Source organism: Sebastes umbrosus, chromosome 1, assembly GCF_015220745.1.
Source record: "Sebastes umbrosus isolate fSebUmb1 chromosome 1, fSebUmb1.pri, whole genome shotgun sequence".
In the NCBI taxonomy this organism is placed as follows: domain Eukaryota; kingdom Metazoa; phylum Chordata; class Actinopteri; order Perciformes; family Sebastidae; genus Sebastes; species Sebastes umbrosus.
Genome location: NC_051269.1, coordinates 34,544,982 through 34,564,515, shown reverse-complemented (window position 1 = coordinate 34,564,515; position 19,534 = coordinate 34,544,982). Strand labels below are relative to the sequence as shown.

Below are 19,534 nucleotides of genomic sequence, written 5' to 3'. Positions count from 1 at the left end.
TTACTGGACTGACAGCGAGGACTGAATCAGCTTTGTATTTACATCACTGATGCAGACAATGACATGGAGGAAGATTGGTTATGTTTATGCTCTAAAATAGAATATCTATTATGAGTGTTTATAATTAAGGATTACAACTCCTGTGTTTTGCTGTGAAACTAGGATTGTATTTACCATTTTGTCTATAAAACCACAAGGGGGAGCTAAAGGATGTAGTTTTATCATGATACTCATTATTTGTGGGTATTCATGGGCAAGTCTGATATACAAAGTTTACCACATCCATCAAGAATCAGAGGGCAAGAAGACAGTAGCAGGCAGCTACAATAAGACAAACTGTGGCTTAATGGATTTTAGTTGGATTTGATTTGATCATTGTGGAGTAGTGTATATGTTTATGTTGCCTCATTTTTTTTAAAGTCTCTAATCATTCATGCCAAGAATATGTATGTATGAAATATTACAATATGTATTTAAAGAGAACAGATTGTTAGATTGACTAGTCTTACCTTTAAAAGCAAGTTGGAATAGCCAAATTAGACAAAGTTTCTTTATTTATTCAAACAAGTGTATTTAAACAAATATGAAAAAGATGCATTTGAAAAAGTCATTAATTTCCCGTTTGATTAAAATGGTCCAGCGATTAAATAGACAAAGAATCAAAGTATTGGCACGTTAATAATCTAATCTGGGGATGATATGTCATAATGTTCTCTGGCAGGAATTAAACTCGGGATATCGGAAACATGGCATGTGACTTATACAGTGTGCTCCTATGATCTATTTTTTGCCGTATGAAATAACAGGCATTTTATTTTATTTTTTTTTATTTTGGAGTGACAATAACAGTACATACATATTACAGTACAAAGCGAATGCGTCCATTCTACACTGGACACAGTAAAAAAATAATAGTATAGCAATCCTTCAACCACAATTGTATTTGACAAATGAAAGAAGTACAGTAGACTCATCCTGACCTCCTCTAGAACTCCACCAGGTATGTGCGGGCCTTCATGAGACGTTTATGGCGACTCTGCAAACCGGCCCTCTTGCTGCCAATGTCACAGTCCTCCTTCAGCAGGAACTCCATATTCTCCTTGTCCTGAAGCATCTGCAGCATCTCCCTCTGCAGCTGGACGGCAGACTCCTGCAACATCTGGTAACGGATCACCAGCGGGATCTGGTCAGCGAGACGCTGGCCGGCAATCTGGAGGAGGAAAAATAAAATAAAAGTTTGACAAATGAGGGCAGAACGAGGGTCTAAAAACCCTCCTGTCATTGTCTTTGTCTACATTAAAACTTACTTTGTAATATGATTTAAGGTGCAACATCAGCTCCTGAAGTGTTGCATGATTATCCATGCGGTACACAACACTCTTTTCTCTATTATATTTTGGGCCTTTCCGTTTGTCTTCATCCTCATCCTCCTCTTTCTTCCTTTCACTCAGACTGCTGCTGTAGGTTCTGTCCTGAGAGTAGACAATCAGCTCCATCTTGAACTGGGTTCTCAGCATGAATTCGGCGGTGGTCTCCTTGTCCTGCTTGATATTTTCGATCTTTGCCTAGAAAATACGATTCTGGTCAGTCTGAACACAGCCAGAAAAATTATGCAAATTACATTTAGAGACACTCGTAGAAGATGGCTACCTTGGCTGTTTTAATGAGGTTAGGAAATCCAATGAAGCTACTTTGGGCCAGCTGTATGAACACCTTCCTCACAGCATCTGGAAGAAATGGAAATAAGATACAGCAGCTTGATCTCCACAACTAGTGGCTGCATGGTAAGAAAAGACTTATTAATGGATAAATCTGTCATATATTCAATCATATACCTGCTATATCCTTGAGTTTCTTGACAGCTGGTTCTTCCAGCTGTTTGATCTGCTCCTTGACCATGACCTCAAAGGTCTTATAGTTGATGAAGCCCGGCAGTTCCCTTCCACGGTACTTCTCTTCATATCCCTCCACCTCTCTCTCAATCTTCTTGTTAACTGCAACACAAAAATGTACATTTCAGAGTCCTTCTGATGGACCGCTGTAGACCAGATCGAAATCAGTGCTCTGGTGTGGTGTGGACCGACACTTCTACATTTTACCGCTTGGCGTAATGTGACTTTTTTTTGCGTACTAGAACTTCTCACAAGCTGCCGGTACTCTAAGCTGCCCTCTCCATATCAGGTTCTCTGTGAGACTCATAATGGCGATTCATAACGGCGCAGCGCCGTATAAACATAAAAACTATGTGAAGAGCATCTGGACGAGCCGACGCACGGCACAGGGGAGGTGAGAACGAGGGTGCTGTAATTTATCAATACGATGTTCACGTCCTTTTTGTAAAATCATTGGAGAACTTTTCATCATACCTTTTTTTTTATTTGTGAACAAATATAATTAATGAAACATTATTTAAAAGTTTTCTGAATCTGCTCTTTTGATTTATAGAATACGATTTTACAGGGCAAACATTTCCAGAAGAATTTAATGTTCAGACAAAGGCTGTGATAAATAATAAAATAACAAGTAATAATAATGGTCCAAAAAAGATTTTAGTTTTTAGTCAAAAACCCAATATCTCCTAATATCTTTTATTCACTGTTGAAAATTGAGAATGTGTATCTGTATAATATGTAAAGGCATCCTGACTGGGCCACTGCTCCTTAACCCTATAATGTTCCATTTGAATATTATTGGAGTATTATAGGCCTACTATAGAAGATGAATAGCCCAAGTATAATAATATAGCAATAAAATCACAACTGATTATGACTGACACAGTATAACATGCTTAAAGAAATAATGAATAAATAGAAATAAGATAGGGGCCGATACAAACGCCAACATGCGAATACGTTTTTGTACCGGCATTTATCGTTTTCCACTTCAAGCACTGATCGAAATGATGCACTCACAGTTTTCTCCTGAATGCTCCAGGTGGGCGTTCCACTTCCCAAACTCTCTCCTGAGCGTAGAAAAGACATTGAGCTTGTCTCCACACTTGAGCTCCTCTCCCGTAGTCAGACTGATGGCATCCTGAGTGAATGCTGTCACTTTCTGCAGCACACACATGTGACAGAAGCAGCTGGTTTACAGGTGTTTTATGTTTATTTAAAGGAACAGTGTGTAACATTTCGGGGGATCTATCAGCAGAAATGGAATATAATATTCCAAACTATATTTTCATTAGTGTATAATCAACTAAAACTAAGAATAGTTGTGTTTTCGTTAGCTTAGAATGAGCCCTTCATATCTACATAGGGAGCAGGTCCTCTTCACGGTATCCACCATGTTTCTACAGTAGCTCAGAACGGACAAACCAAACACTGGCTCTAGAGAGAGCCTTTCACATTTTTTACGTTACATGAAGGACAAAGTAGTTCTCCAAGACGCTTGTGAAACTGCGGTAACGTGAGACGCAGAGTGCAAAACCATCTGACTTTTGTTGCTCTTAAAGTAGTGTTATTATGGTAAGGATGGCCTCTGAGCGAGTCGAACGGCGTTACCACAGTTCTGCACTCGGCGACTCACGTTACCGCAGTCTTGGAAAGGGAGTAGTGAGCGGTGGGGTACTCAGTTGGTTGCAATCTGCAACCGCAGAACTAGATGACGCCAAATCCTACACACTGTCCCTTTAACAAATATTCAAAATTCATACGTGGTGGTGAGCATTTGTCTTTGTAGTCAGGTGAATGTTATGTAGAGTGAGGGAGCTCACATCAATGAGGAAGAAGAGTCTCTCAGCGGCGTCAGACGGGGGTCCAGTGCCATATCTCTCCAGCTCTGCTTGAGTCTGTGCTAGTTTCTCCTCTATCTGCTCTTCCAGTCGAGGCAGAGATCTCTGTAAATCACACATGGGTCAGAAATTTTATACCTAAAGTAATGTATCCTAAACGGTTAATTTGATGGAGTAAAAATTCACCTTGATGTGATGCACCAGCTCAAGTGTGAGTTTCTCAGCCAGTTTAGGAACAGTAGCATGGCCTTCATCGTAGAGAGTGCTACAGCAAGAATAAAAAGCTACTGTGAGTGCATATTATAGGTACAAATGCAAATCACAGCACTAATATTTCACCATGAAAATATTCGTTACAATTACCCAAAAAGAATGAACTTACTGGAAATGCATATGGCCATTGAAGAACTCTTTCTCTCTTTCTATTGCTTCAGTAAGAGACACATTTTCTGTGATCTCCTTCTGACCCCTGCACTTGACGATCATGTAGCCCTTCTTCAGGTGGATGACCTCATTACGGACAATTTCAATCACCGTGTCTTCTGTTCCTTTGTCCACCAGGTCAGGCTTGGTCAAGATACCTGAAAGAGAGAGAGAGAGTAGGACAAACAGACAGTGAACTATCGAAAAGTCAAGTAACTTGTCCAAGTGGTCCTTTATTAAAAACCAGCTCCTCTATTTACCCAAAGTCCTCTCTCCTTCAGGATCCTCCTCCTGTGCCATCTTCAGAGCCTCTGTGGTTGCTATGTCCACGTTGCATGGAACAACCACCAAGCTGATGGTTTCTTGTTTTGTGATGAACTTGTGGATCAGTCTCTTTATCTGAAAGTATTAATTAATATTGTACATCAAGTTATAAGATGAAGAATTACAAAAATCACTGTCACCTCAGTCTATAATGAGTGATAACAGGACTGAAAGTCTGTAGCCTTGCTTCTAGCGGCCACTGTGAGGCTGTAAAGGCATGAAAGTGTTCAGAGATTTTCATGGCAGTCTTGTATGCTTTTTGGACTGAGGGGTCTTGCTAGTTGAAAAAAATATGGAAACTCATTCAAGACATTTTGTGTAGGGTTGGGAAACACAGGCCCCAGTCTTTCTGTTTTGTTTTTGTAGATTTCAATCCTGGTTAATCTGGATAATCCACAGACTCAGGCTGTTCTCGTACGTTCGTAGCTATACCTACGAAAAGTAATGCACTGTAATTTGTATATATCCCACAAAATCAATTTGATTGTAATCCACTTAACTGTGAACCAGGAAGTATAAAGAGCGACAAACGTCGCATAGGGAGGAGGTCGGGGTGGATGAGTGAGTAAAAAAAAAAACGGATTTACACCCAGGAGAAACCAGAAGATGTCTGTCTGAAGATGAAGACCAGACAAAGATGATTTATTTGTCACGTAACTTCCGTACTTAAGTTACGCCACTTCCTGAGTTATTTTAACCCAAACCACCATCTTTTTCTAAACCTAACTAAGTAGTTGTGTTGCCTAAACCTAACCAAGTTGTTTACTGTGAAGAAAAGACTGGATTGGAAATTGACACGTGTGTCACGTGTTGCTAGACATTCGTAGGAAAACATACAAAATATGAGGAATAACTTTTTGTAAGATATCATACGAAGCCAATATTTTTCTTTGGAACAACTTTCTACCAAAGAAGTTGTCCCTATGAAAACTATTGACAATGTGTTTTGGAGACACTGAACTAGCATACCTGGTCTCCAATGTTCACAGGTTGTCCCTTTACAGCCACCCTGGCGATGCCGGGCAGGTCAATGAGCGTCAGGTCTGGAACATTAGGAGAGGCGATCTCCAGACTGATGAGGTCATCACTGATCCCCACTCCGACCCCGGCTATTTGATCCTGAGCTGCAGAGAGAGGACACGATGTTTGATGATTACAGGATGGAAGTTCTTATCACAAACAATCAGTAGCTCCATCAATACTAATTTAAGAGTTTTGTATACTGTACCTTCTCTGATCTTTTTCTCCACATCTGCAGGCTCTTCCAGCTCTTCCTCAAAGTCCTTGTAGCTTATCTTCCCGTACCACTCCTCTCCTTCTCTCTTTCTCTTCATCTTCAGTTCGAGAGGACATCTTGTCACGATGCCTGAATTTATGAAGAGTGAATAATGATGAGGGGAAAATGTAAAATCCAGTGTGCTCGGTGAAATTAAAAGCAGTAGGATATCTTAGAAAACACTGATATCATCTTTATAAAAGTGGGATCAATATTACATCTTCAAAATATGTTCCAGGCATAATACATTATGCTGGAGAAGGCTAACACCACTGTCAACATTTGCACCTGAAAATACGCACAATAGGTCCTCTTTAAATTATTTTTGGGCATTGTATGCCTTTATTAGATATAGTGCCAGACAGTAGAGAGATGACAGGAATGTTGTGGATCATGTTTTCGTGTCATTGTTGTTAACCAGCCATGCAGGTTTGGAGATTTCAGTCTCAGTTTAAAGGCTAATGGAGTCGTGCTCACAGTAATAATAATATAATAATACAATCTTTTCCAGCTTGTTGTGGTTCTTGCGCCCCATGGACAAAAGAAAATCAATGACTGCAGCTTTAAATATGATCTGATACTGATGGTCTTACTGATTACTTTCCTTTTATTAATTCAACCCAATGGCACTTGGGAAACTTAATTATCCCATAACTTGTGTAACGTTAAGCAACTTTTAAGGTTGTACACCCATCATTATAAATTCATATAGATAGATATATAGATAGATAGATAGATAGATAGATAGATAGATAGATAGATAAATAGATAGATAGATAGATAGATAGATAGATAGATAGATAGATAGATAGATAGATAGATAGATTTTTTTTCCAGGTGACTGTAACGTACCACTCCCTCTTGGCACTTGTGAAACTTTATTAGCCCATAACTTGTGTAACGTTAAGCAACTTTTAAGGTTTTACACCCATCATTATAAAGTCATATAGATAGATAGATAGATAGATAGATAGATAGATAGAACACTCTAAATAGATAGATAGATAAATAGATAGATAGATAGATAGATAGATATAAAGATAGATGGAGATAGATAGATAGATAGATAGATAGATAGATAGATATAAAGATAGATGGAGATAGATAGATAAATAGATAGATATATATATAGATATATAGATAGATAGATAGATATATCTATAGATATATAGATATATAGATAGATAGATAGATTTTTTTTCCAGGTGACTGTAACGTACCACTCCCTCTTGGCACTTGTGAAACTTTATTAGCCCATAACTTGTGTAACGTTAAGCAACTTTTAAGGTTTTACACCCATCATTATAAAGTCATATAGATACATAGATAGATAAATAGATAGATAGATAGATAGATAGATAGATAGATAGATAGATAGATAGATAGATAGATATATATATAGATAGATAGATTTTTTTTCCAGGTGACTGTAACGTACCACTCCCTCTTGGCACTTGTGAAACTTTATTAGCCCATAACTTGTGTAACGTTAAGCAACTTTTAAGGTTTTACACCCATCATTATAAAGTCATATAGATAGATAGATAGATAGATAGATAAATAGATAGATAGATAGATAGATAGATAGATAGATAGAACACTCTAAATAGATAGATAGATAGATAGATAGATAGATAGATAGATAGATAGATATAAAGATAGATGGAGATAGATAGATAGATAGATATATATATATATAGATATATAGATAGATAGATAGATAGATATATCTATAGATATATAGATATATAGATAGATAGATAGATTTTTTTTCCAGGTGACTGTAACGTACCACTCCCTCTTGGCACTTGTGAAACTTTATTAGCCCATAACTTGTGTAACGTTAAGCAACTTTTAAGGTTTTACACCCATCATTATAAAGTCATATAGATAGATAGATAGATAGATAAATAGATAGATAGATAGATAGATAGATAGATAGATAGATAGATAGATAAATAGATAGATAAATAGATAGATAGATAGATAGATAGATAGATAGATATCTAGAACACTCTAAATAGATAGATAGATAGATAGATAGATATCTAGAACACTCTAAATAGATAGATAGATAGATAGATAGATATAAAGATAGATGGAGAGATGGATGGATGGATAGATGGATATATATATATATATATAGATAGATAGAGATAGATAGATAGATAGATAGATAGATAGATTTTTTTTCCAGGTGACTGTAACGTACCACTCCCTCTTGGCACTTGTGAAACTTTATTAGCCCATAACTTGTGTAACGTTAAGCAACTTTTAAGGTTTTACACCCATCATTATAAAGTCATATAGATAGATAGATAGATAGATAGATAGATAAATAGATAGATAGATAGATAGATAGATATCTAGAACACTCTAAATAGATATAGATAGATAGATAGATATAAAGATAGATGGAGAGATGGATGGATGGATAGATATATATATAGATATATATATATATATATAGATAGATAGATAGATAGATATATAGATAGATAGATAGATAGATAGATAGATAGATTTTTTTTCCAGGTGACTGTAACGTACCACTCCCTCTTGGCACTTGTGAAACTTTATTATCCCATAACTTGTGTAACGTTAAGCAACTTTTAAGGTTTTACACCCATCATTATAAAGTCATATAGATACATAGATAGATAGATAGATAGATAGATAGATAGATAGTTTCTTTTCTCCAGCTGACTGTATCTTACCACTCCCTCTGGGCAGAGCCACGCCTGACAGCGCCTCCAACACGGAGCTCTTCCCCGAGCTTTGGTCTCCAATCACGGCGATAGCAGGCAGCGCCAAGTCCCTCTCTACACCCAGAGAGCGGAGAGAGTCGATGAGGTCGATGCAGGGACGCACCTTCTCCTCATACTGCTGGTTCAGAGTGTTCATGCTGACGACGTCTTCTGTCCTGGAAAGAAACTGTGTTTTAAAAATAAAAGGCATAAAACACCTCTCGATGAAAGTTCTGTTCAGTGAAACTAATGATGTCCTATAGTTATACGAGTCTACAATGCAGCTGCTGCTCGGATGCAGAAAGAGTGAGACTGATGCCAACCTCTGACTCAGGGATTCAGATGAAAAAGGAAACGAAAGTTTAGTTAGGTGACCTTAGGTTTCGTTTTAGCCTTTTCCTTCACTTTCATTTCTTTGGCATGATGAGCGGATGCTGCATGTAGATTCATCTACCAGGGGAGAAATCCCCATACAACATTTGCACCACCCCATGTCATGCAGATTAAAGGACATGAACAGGAAGAGGATGGATGGTTAAGCAGCAGCAGGCCAGGCAGGTGGCCAGGTATGAGGTATGTGCTGCACTCATGCATTAAAGCAGCAGTAGGTAGAAATGGAGCAAGTATGATAAAAAAAAGAAGGTGTTTTTAACTTCTTACACGTATAAATAAATCCGGGTTGGTGTCCCATGCGCGCTCACGTGTGGCTATGCTGTTCAGACAAGACTCCAACACAAACTACACGGAAGCACCAAAATCGCAAAGTTCTATCTAGTGAAGCCCGTCTTGCAAAACGGTGTTGGCCGCGGTCGGAGGACGCGGAGGAGACCGTAGCTTTGGTCTCCAGGGCCGGAGTCTCTGCTGTACTTTGCTCCGCTGCTCCTCTGCCTGCCTGCTTGCCTTCACTCAGATCGCTCCACCTCTACATGTGCATGCGCGTACACTACACACTGCAGAAGAGTTAGTTTAGCTCTGAGAATATCTAGTGAATGTACAGTGGACGTTTGTGCAGAAATAAATGCTGCAGCTCCTCCAGACCAACAGAGGTTTCCCGTGTCTTGTGAAGTGACGGGGCTCCGCAGAGAGAAACGTTATCGTCTCCGACCAAAACTCCGGTGTCTCCCCTGTTCCCACCGGCCGCGTCGGGAGGCTGAAGCAGGAAGAGCCAACACTAGGATCAGCAGTGATTCATGGAGAGACCTTCGTCTGTTCAGCTAACATTACTGCCAAGCAGCTGAAATATAGAGTGATATTGTTGTTTTAGCTGACGTGTGTCGCCTCACTGTTTTGACGGATGCTCGCTCACATTCAGGTAGCGTGTGCACACGGGCGAGCGCGAGCAACAGGACGCCTACTTTCGTTGACTTAACGGCCACAGGTGTCACTGTTACAACCAATTTCTGATTCTTACAAACAGTCCCTTTAATGATCACTATATTCTGACGGTAAATCAGAAAAAAATCAGGTGCCTCTGTATCCTCCTGTGTCCGGAGGAAAACAACCAAACAGAGCCGAGCCGGAGCCTGTCATCTCTGAGCAGCTGTCAATCACTCGCAAACTCTGACCTCAAGATATGTGAATGTAAATGGGTTCTATGGGTACCCACGAGTCTCCCCTTTACAGACATGCCCACTTTATGATAATCACATGCAGTTTGCCATGTTATGATTTGAGCATATATATTTATGCTAAATGCAGTACCTGTGAGGGTTTCTGGACAATATTTGTCATTGTCTTGTGTTGTTAATTGATTTCCAATAATAAATATATACATACATTTGCATAAAGCAAGTATATTTGCCCACTCCCATGTTGATAAGAGTATTAAATACTTGACAAATATCCCTTCAAGGTACATTTTGAACAGATGAAAAAATGTGTGATTAATTTACGATTAACTATGGACAATCATGCGATTAATCACGATAAAATATTTTAATCAATTGACAGCTAGTACCATTTCCTCTAATAACACAAGATTCGTTCATGAAGTTCTGATAATTTAATAGATATTTTCCAATGTGAAACCTAAAGCTCAAGAGAGATTATATCCCTCCGCTCCAACTCCTTTGAATCAACTCTTATTAACGTGCGGTAAGATAAAGACAGTTTTATGATTGTTTGTGATAGCGCCTGAAGAAGCTCGTGGTCAGTTTTTTACAATGTAAAGAAATATTTGAATATAATGACATTAAAAATCAAAGACACCAGGTTGAAAAGGAGAATTTATTCTTCATTTGAATTGACACAGTTCCATAAACATAGCAAATTCCGTTTTACAATGTGTGCAATGACAATAAAGGCATTCTATTCTATTCTATAAAAAACAACCTGCCAAAAACACTTTAAATACAATTTACAGAATGAAACAAAAATAAAAAACAAACCACCAAGAAACTGTTATTGAAATTGAAGTTGAAAATAAATGAAAACAAATTCCTTCTAAACTACAATCCTGTTTAGGGCGTCTGCTGCTGTCTGTCATGAGATCAAAAATGTAATAGCTCAGGCCTGAGGCCGGTACTATGAAGCAGGATTTGGCATTAGTGAGGTATGATGTACACCACTTCTATGTGACATCAACTGTTGACCTGCTATCTCCCCCTAAAGACCCCCTGTCCTCCCTAAAAAAGACAAAAACAGGCTATTGTGAGTCTCAGAGGGTTAATAAACCTAAGCAGAAAGCACTTCTCTGTTTCTTTTTGATTTTTTTGCAGGGGTAGATGTGGGGATTAGGGTGTCTGTTGTGTCGTAACCATTGTTGAGACCAGACCTATGCCCTGGGCTGAAGTTGTATATGTTCATACTAAAATCAGTCAGCAGAATGCGTGCCTTTGACAGGCGTTTGAGGCGATTCTGAAGGTGGATTCTCTTGGTTTTTATGCCAGAGTCCTCTTGAAGCAGGGCCTCCGTTTTCTCCCTGCTTTGAAGCATCTGCAGCATCTCCCTCCGCAGCTGGATGGCAGACTCCTGCAACATCTGGTAGCGGATCACCAGCGGGATCTGGTCTGCCAGACGCTGGCCAGCAATCTGTGGTTTGGAGAGGACAAAATCGAGCTGTAATGCAAAGCTACAATCTGTATCTGTATCTGTTTATGTTATATATATATTCAGACTATACGGATAGTGGACATGGTTTATACTGGTTATAAGTTGTTAGAAATGATCCACTCTGCTTAATTTTTTACATTAAATTGTTTTCTACTGCCATTTATACTCCTCATACAGTATATACATGTTTAGCTGCCAACAAAATAATATTTGAACCATTATTTCTTTAATTTAATTTATTTTTTAATGCAACAATAAATATATTTGCTTCATTTGAGTCTATGCAGAGGTAAAAGGAAGTTATCGCTTTCATTGTTGTAGTCTGAGTAACGTGACGTCATATCCGTTCTGTATCAGTCAATCTAAACAAACCGTAGCCGGACGTAACAAGGAAGTACAAAAAAGTGGAGGGTCGGTGTGGATTCACATTGCCAGGAAAAGCAGAGCTAGGCATCACGGCTAAAGCTGCATGCTAACTCTGTCACGGACAGGACACGTTATTGTATTGCGGTAACGTGCGGTCAAGCCAGCCGTCAGTCTCATCTCCGTGGTCAAATCAGCCGAAGCTACAACTGTAGAGCACCCATATACTGACATTTATGTTAAATGCATTCACACTAGTGTAAAAAAAGTTAACAAAAATCGCAATAAATCGTACTATCGAATCGCAATACTTGTAGTATCGCCATACTATAAAATCGCAATACAGATAGAATCAGCACCCAAGTATCGTGATAGTATCGAATCGGGAGATAGGTGTATCTTCCCAGCCCTATTAACCATGTACCTGTAGTCTGATAATAAAATATATTTGAACGCCACCTTCAAAAAAAGAAAAAAGAAGAATGTGCATGCAATGGGAGGAGGTCCTGATTAAAATAAAGGTTGTTTTCTTTCCTACCTTCATACGGTATCTAAAATACGTGTGATGAATTAAATGCTGCGAGGCACAAAAAATAAAATGTACAGCATGTAGATTACACTTACTTGGTAGTAGGATTTAAGGTGTTTAATCATCTCTTTCAGGGTGGCCCCACTGTCATGAGTGCTAAATGTGCTTGTCCTCATTAGTGGACTACCAAAGCCACCCACAACTTGCTGTTCCTCTTCCTTCTTCCGCTTCCCTAACTTCTTGCTGTATGTGCTGTCCTGAGTGTAAACAATCAACTCCATCTTGAACTGAGTCCTCAGCATGGACTCTGCTAAAGCCTCCTTCTCCTTTCTGATGGTTTTAATCTTCATCTAAAAAGGACATACAAAATGGTCAGTAAATATTCAACAATGTTTAGACGTATGTATACAATAGCAATGTGCTATGAAGATGATACCTGAGCTGTTCTGATGAGGTTAGGAAATCCAACCAGGCTTCTCTGTGCCAACTTAAACAGCTCCTTCTTCACGATTTCTAAAAGAAAGAAAATACAAATCAGACAATATAAGATAACTTGAAGGTCTCACATATTCCTGCAATCATTGTAGCATCATTATAAGACATGCCTGACACTTCCTTGAGTTTCAGGACAGCAGGTCCTTCCAGCTGTTTGATCTGCTCCTTGACCATGCCCTCAAAGGTCTTGAAGTTGATGAACTCCGGCAGTTCTCTTCCTCGGTACGTTCGTTCGTACTGAGCCACCTCTCTCACAATATTATAGTTGACTGCAATAGGAATAAAGAAGGTCAACACTTGGTTATAGTGGTCAATACAGCAGTCTTACTATCTTGCTCAGTAGTTTACTTTACATATTAGGTTACAGTTTTGTAATGGCCACATGGTTAATGCACTTACATGTTAATCCAGAGAGCTCTATGATATCTTTCCATATCGCAAACGTTATTCTGAGTGTGGCAAAGATATTCATCCTTCTTCCAAATCTGAGTTCCTCCCCATTGGTGAGGTTGATAGCATCCTGTGTAAATGCTGCCACTCTCTGAAACAGGTTCAGATAAAAGAGGAGGACAAATTATTTTTTTTCAGAAGCTCAAATCGAGGAGGTGCAGCGTTCTCCAAGTGTCTACTGGTGAACTCACATCAATGAGGAAACCTTGTCTCTCAGCTGCATCAGGTGGGGGTCCATTGCCACATTTGTCCAGCTCTGCCTGAGTCTCTGTTAGTTTCTCCTCTATCTGCTCTTCCAGTCGAGGCAGAGATCTCTGTAAATCACACACGGGTCAAACCTTTAACACCTGAAGTGAGTAATCTGAAGTGAACCATTAAGGTGAAGCACGAAGAGGTATTTACCTGGATGTGATGCACCAGCTCAAGGGTGAGTTTTTCCGCCAGTTTAGGAACAGTGGCATGGCCTTCATCATAGAGAATCCTAAAGCAAAAATAAAATGTTAAAGTAGACAAATGAGAGGTTTTCTAAAGGGAATCTGGTGCTTGGAAACACTACCGCTTTTGTCCACGGGGACCGCCAAATAGGGCTGCAACTTTTTTCTTGCAAATTACTTTATTTATCCTGATTTTAGTGCTGTATAAATAAGCTTTATTGTTAGAGTAATGTTTTCACTGCGTTGGTTTGTCTGTCTGTCCTTCTGTTAGCAGGATTACTCCAAGAGTTTGCAATGGATTTGAATTACATTTTTTGGAGGGGTGGGGTGTGGCACAATGAACAATCTGTTAGATTTTGGTAGCGATCCGCATCATTATCCGGATTGAGGAATTTTTTTAAGGATTCCGATCAACCTGAGCATTAAGACCACAGGGTAACACATGCTCAGTGTAACTGATGACGTGTTGATGACGCGCTGATGACGCGTTGATGACGCGCTGATGACGCGTTGATGACGCGTGACCCCGCCTCCCTCTGAGAGCAGAGAGATGTCAACACTGGGTAGAGTACTTGCTCTGGATGAAGCGAAGGCTGAAGCAGGTATAGGGAGAGAAGACGGTCCCGCCGGTCTATGTGTATTAATTTCTCCTCCATTGTTGTTGTTCTCCAGCACTTGTAGCTTCATGTAGGATGTGACATTTGGTCTTTGTGGAGTTTTACCCAAAGTTGAACATTTTTCAACTCTCGGTGACCAGAAAAAAAAACACCATACGTGCAACGCTCAGCGCAGAATAGACGCTAAGCACCTCGTCACGCTGCCGCCGTTTGTAGCAAAATGTAAAAATACGGCACTCACATTGCAAAGAATTCAAAAAAGAAAAAATGTGAAAATTGCGGATGTGGCGGTTGCTTGTCATCCCCTGCTGTTGGCTTGTCAATACTGCAGTTAGTGTGACAGCCCTACCGCCAAAATCAACACAAAATTAAAGTTCCTCATAGTAGCTGTGACTGTAGACAATGTAATGTGTCCGTGAAGATTGTGACACCAATGTAATGCGACTTAGTAATGTTACCTTTGAACAGACGTAGCATATGATATACGATGTATAACTTCTGTTATGATTCGACGCTATATAAAGATAAATTGAATTGAATTGAATTGAATGTTTAACACAACAGAAAAGGGGAAAGTTGACCGAGGTTCTGCCGGGTTCCAAGCCTGCTCAACTGTTATTGGAGCACAGAGCGAAAAGGGGCGGGACTTAGGAAGGGTCAAATACCTAAAAATAATGAACTTACTTGAAATGCACATGACTGTGGAAGAAGTCTTTCTCTCTTTCTATTGCCTCAGTAAGAGACACCTTGTCTGTGATCTCCTTCTGACCCCTACACTTGACGATCATGTAGCCCTTCTTCAGTTCGATGACCTCATTACGGACAATTTCAATCACCGTGTCTTCTGTGCCTTTGTCCACCAGGTCAGGTTTGGTCAAGATACCTGAAAGAGAGAGAGAGAGTAGGACAAACAGACAGTGAACTATTGAAAAGTCAAGTAACTTGTCCAAGTGGTCCTTTATTAAAAATCAGCTCCTCTATTTACCCAAAGTCCTCTCTCCATCAGAATCCACCTCCTGTGCCATCTTCAGAGCCTCTGTGGTTGCTATGTCCACGTTGCATGGAACAACCACCAAGCTGATGGTTTCTTGTTTTTTGATGAACGACTGGATCAGTTGCTTTATCTGAAAGTATTAATTCATAGTGTATGATTATAACATTACAACGGTACAACTATCAAAGCACCATTTGGATTCTATGGGTACCCACGAGATATTTTACTCTGGACCAAAGTACTGAGTGCTGAACTAGCATACCTGCTCTCCAATGTTCTCAGGTTGTCCCTTTACAGCCACCCTGGCGATGCCGGGCAGGTCAATGAGCGTCAGGTCTGGAACATCAGGAGAGGCGATCTCCAGACTGATGAGTTCATTACTGATCCCCACCCCGACCCCGGCCATACTATCCTGAGCTGGAGACAGAAGATGTATAATGATTACATTTGGGTTAACCCTAACCCAAAGCAAATAAAACTCCCCTAAAATCAACACTTTGTGTTGATTTTGGCGGCCCCTATGGACAAAAGGGGTAGTGTTTCCATAAGCACCACTGCCTCGTGCTCTTGATCTGGCTAGAGCGTGCATTTGCTTTGGAAGCGAGTGAAAGAAAGACGCAACTTACTTTTAAAAAACATTTTTCTTTTTGAAACACAACCGTTATAGCGATGAGGTAATGTATTTATTTGTGGCTATGTGATCATGAAGTAGGCTCATTTTCTCATATTTTCTATACAATCAGACTTCTTTTTGCAACCAGAGGAGTCTTCCCTGCTGGCTGTTGGCTTCACTTTTCAAAACGCAAAGGTTGCCCACTGGGAATCCGACCCGGGGAAAGACAGTCTTGTTTGCTTATGTAGGACATATAGAGGCATCAGTGTTAAATTGAGACTGTTTCATAACCGGTTAAAAACTCCTCGTAGTATATTTAACTTCCTGCAATACTTGTCTTTTGATAGGGACATTTATGAATGCTGTATACGGTACCTTCTCTAATCTTTTTCTCCACATCTGCAGGGTCTTCTATATCTTCCTCGTACTCCCGGTAGCTTATCTTCCCGTGCCACTCCTCTCCTTCTTTCTTTCTCTTCATCTTCAGTTCGAGAGGACATCTTGTCACGATGCCTGAATTACAGAAGAGTGGAAAAAGAGAGGAAGAGTCAAAGTGAAATCCAGTATACTTGGTGAAATGATGAAAAGCAGCAAGATATCAAAAAAAGTTAGATCACAAATAAAATGTACCGTTTAGCTGTGAAATGAGAAGGTTTGCTCTGGTTGGAGTTGGTATTTCCTCAACTGATCTCAACATGGCAGCAGGGTCACTAACTTTCTCATTTTACAGCTCAACAGTACACTACAAGATGTTTCTGAAAACATCTGAGGAGAGGAATAGGCATTACAGTAACAGAATATTAATGCATATTTGCTCAGCGCTGCCTAGTTTGAGTTTGGGAGTGATTGACAGCTGCTCAGAGACGGCAGACTCCAGCTCGGCTCTGATTGGTTCTTTTCCTCCGGTCTGTGAAATCTTGCAGATGCCATTAGGAGCACTGGAGGACACAGAGGACACGTGATATTTTTCAGATTACCTGTCTCATGCACTACTGTCAGGATATATTTTATACATTTTATAAAAAAATACTTTTAATAATCCTATTTACTCCATTTCTACCCACTGCAGCTTTAAGGACACTTAAAGTTCTCAACTTCTTCTTAATAAAGTAAAGATGCTGTAGTGTACTTACTCTGTAAATACGTAATTTGAAGGTTTACATGTAAAGTGATATTTACACATTTGTGCATCTATTTCGCGATCTGCAAATGTGCAAATAGCATTCCACGTGTAGAAATAGATGCACAAATGCGTGTTTATCACTTTGCATGTAAATCTATACGTATTTACAGAGTAAGTTATGTGTATTTGCAAATCGCCCTGTATTTTTGTGGATGTGACTTTACACAACACAAATACAAAAATACGTTTGTGGGTAGTGAAATATTTGCAGATCATGGTACATATTTGTGAATTGTCTTCTGATTACAACTATTATCTACAGATCTGCTGCGGTACCAATCGGAAAAAATCTGTAAACAAACAGGAGGAAAGTTACAAATGTCATGTGGTCCACAAATGCACAGGAAGCAATAGGCAAATGCGAAATAGATGCACAAATGTGTAGATATAACTTTACATGTAAACCTTAAAATACGTATTTACAGATTAAGTTATGCTGTTAAGTTATTTGCAAATCTCCCTTTTTTTTTTTGGATGTGATTTTACACAACACAAATACAAAAATACATGTTTGTGGATAGTGAAATATTTGCAGATCATGGTACACATTTATGAAATGTCTTCTGATGGTTACAACTAATAAAGCCCAATAAAAACTTCCATACTTGTGAAACTTTATTATCCCATAACTTGTGTAACGTTAAGCAACTTTTAAGGTTTTACACCCATCATTATAAAGTCATATAGATAGATAGATAGATAGATAAATAGATAGATAGATAGATAGAAAGATAGATGGAGAGATGGATAGATGGATAGATAGATAGATAGATAGATTGATAGATAGATATAAAGATAGATGGAGAGATGGATGGATGGATAGATGGATAGATAGATAGATTGATAGATAGATATAAAGATAGATGGAGAGATGGATGGATGGATAGATGGATAGATAGATAGATAGATAGATTGATAGATAGATATAAAGATAGATGGAGAGATGGATGGATGGATAGATAGATAAATAGATAGATGGAGAGATAGATAGATAGATAAATAGATAGATAGATAGATAGATGGATAGATGGATGGATGGATGGATGGATAGATAGATAGATAGATTGAGAGATAGAGAGAGAGAGAGATAGTTTCTTTTCTCCAGCTGACTGTATCTTACCACTCCCTCTGGGCAGAGCCACGCCTGACAGCGCCTCCAACACGGAGCTCTTCCCCGAGCTTTGGTCTCCAATCACGGCGATAGCAGGCAGCGCCAAGTCCCTCTCTACACCCAGAGAGCGGAGAGAGTCGATGAGGTCGATGCAGGGACGCACCTTCTCCTCATACTGCTGGTTCAGAGTGTTCATGCTGACGACGTCTTCTACTGTAACTGGGTTTTAAATTAGCAATAAAAGACAGCTAGATAACAGTCATATTTGTGTCCGTGTGGAGTCGCAATTCTGCAGTGAGCTTCTCCAACCAGTTAGGTTTTGTTTCCTTGTCTTGTCTTTGCTCGTAATGATGATGATGATGATATCTGTGTAGCTGCTCGGATGCAGAAACGAGGGTGAGACAGACCAGGTCTAGATGCCACCAGCTGATATACTTCAGGAAATTGCAGAGGAAAAGGGGAAATGGAAAGTAATGTTAGGTTTCGTTTCCTTGACTTTTCTTGTGACAAACAGCAACAGAGCGGATGAATTGTGAGAGATATTCCCACTACAGTTTTAATGTGACACATTATGGATACTGCAGAAGATTGCAGCAGGACAGAGTTATTATTGTTTGACCAAATATTCACAATGTATGATTTACATTTGATAAAAAACAACTCAGTGCAGTAGGTCTGATCATTCACCAGCCTCAGCCGGCCAATAGAGGGCGCCTGAGCCAAACCCTTTTGCCTGCCTGCTTGCCTTCACTCACAGCTCTCTTCACCTCTAGACGTGAATGCGCGCTCACTCCACACTGCAGAAGAGTTAGTTTAGCTCTGAGAATATCTAGTGAATGTACAGTGGACGTTTGTGCAGAAATAAATGCTGCAGCTCCTCCAGACCAACAGAGGTTTCCCGTGTCTTGTGAAGTGACGGGGCTCCGCAGAGAGAAACGTTATCGTCTCCGACCAAAACTCCGGTGTCTCCCCTGTTCCCACCGGCCGCGTCGGGAGGCTGAAGCAGGAAGAGCCAACACTAGGATCAGCAGTGATTCATGAAGAGACCTTCGTCTGTTCAGCTAACGTTACTGCCAAGCAGCTGAAATATAGAGTGATATTGTTGTTTTAGCTGACGTGTGTCGCCTCACTGTTTTGACGGATGCTCGCTCACATTCAGGTAGCAACAGGACGCCTACTTTCGTTGACTTA

General features: G+C 39.7%; 2 protein-coding genes across 3 annotated transcripts; both read right to left on the bottom strand.

Annotated features, from left to right (window-relative positions):
- Positions 1–536: 536 nt before the first annotated feature.
- LOC119489557 (interferon-induced GTP-binding protein Mx) lies at positions 537–8,857 on the bottom strand. 2 transcript variants are annotated; one of them, XM_037772163.1, is made up of 12 exons: positions 8,474–8,857; positions 5,709–5,846; positions 5,450–5,604; positions 4,417–4,555; positions 4,116–4,314; positions 3,920–3,998; positions 3,716–3,838; positions 2,913–3,054; positions 1,836–1,994; positions 1,651–1,727; positions 1,308–1,565; positions 537–1,210 (listed from the first exon to the last, which is right to left on the bottom strand). In XM_037772163.1, exons 1-12 carry the CDS (start codon positions 8,712–8,714, stop codon positions 986–988), a joined length of 1,935 nt encoding a protein of 644 aa, XP_037628091.1. In that variant the 5' UTR covers positions 8,715–8,857; the 3' UTR covers positions 537–985. The 2 variants fall into 2 exon arrangements, with proteins under 2 accessions (XP_037628091.1, XP_037628102.1); XM_037772174.1 differs by lacking the exon at positions 8,474–8,857 and adding an exon at positions 8,307–8,317.
- Positions 8,858–10,715: 1,858 nt separating this feature from the next.
- On the bottom strand, positions 10,716–19,038 carry LOC119489554 (interferon-induced GTP-binding protein Mx-like). The gene is made up of 12 exons (XM_037772151.1): positions 18,353–19,038; positions 16,425–16,562; positions 15,699–15,853; positions 15,428–15,566; positions 15,127–15,325; positions 13,794–13,872; positions 13,583–13,705; positions 13,341–13,482; positions 13,052–13,210; positions 12,883–12,959; positions 12,542–12,796; positions 10,716–11,533 (listed from the first exon to the last, which is right to left on the bottom strand). Exons 1-12 carry the CDS (start codon positions 18,537–18,539, stop codon positions 11,177–11,179), a joined length of 2,010 nt encoding a protein of 669 aa, XP_037628079.1. The 5' UTR covers positions 18,540–19,038; the 3' UTR covers positions 10,716–11,176.
- Between the last annotated feature and the right edge of the window lie 496 nt (positions 19,039–19,534).

Bases quoted from the DNA above. Each gene is read 5' to 3' on its own strand.
- LOC119489557 (XM_037772163.1), bottom strand. From the start codon at position 8,714: ATGCCTTTTATTTTTAAAACACAGTTTCTTTCCAGGACAGAAGACGTC. The intron at 3,839-3,919 runs GTGAATTTTTAC...TGTGATTTACAG, and splicing joins AGCTGGTGCATCACATCAAG to AGATCTCTGCCTCGACTGGA. The intron at 1,211-1,307 runs GTAAGTTTTAAT...TTCCTCCTCCAG, and splicing joins ACCTTAAATCATATTACAAA to ATTGCCGGCCAGCGTCTCGC.
- LOC119489554 (XM_037772151.1), bottom strand. From the start codon at position 18,539: ATGAACACTCTGAACCAGCAGTATGAGGAGAAGGTGCGTCCCTGCATC. The intron at 16,563-18,352 runs GTAAGATACAGT...TCTGTAATTCAG, and splicing joins GGCTCTGCCCAGAGGGAGTG to GCATCGTGACAAGATGTCCT. The intron at 15,326-15,427 runs GTAAATAGAGGA...TCTCTCTTTCAG, and splicing joins TGATGGAGAGAGGACTTTGG to GTATCTTGACCAAACCTGAC.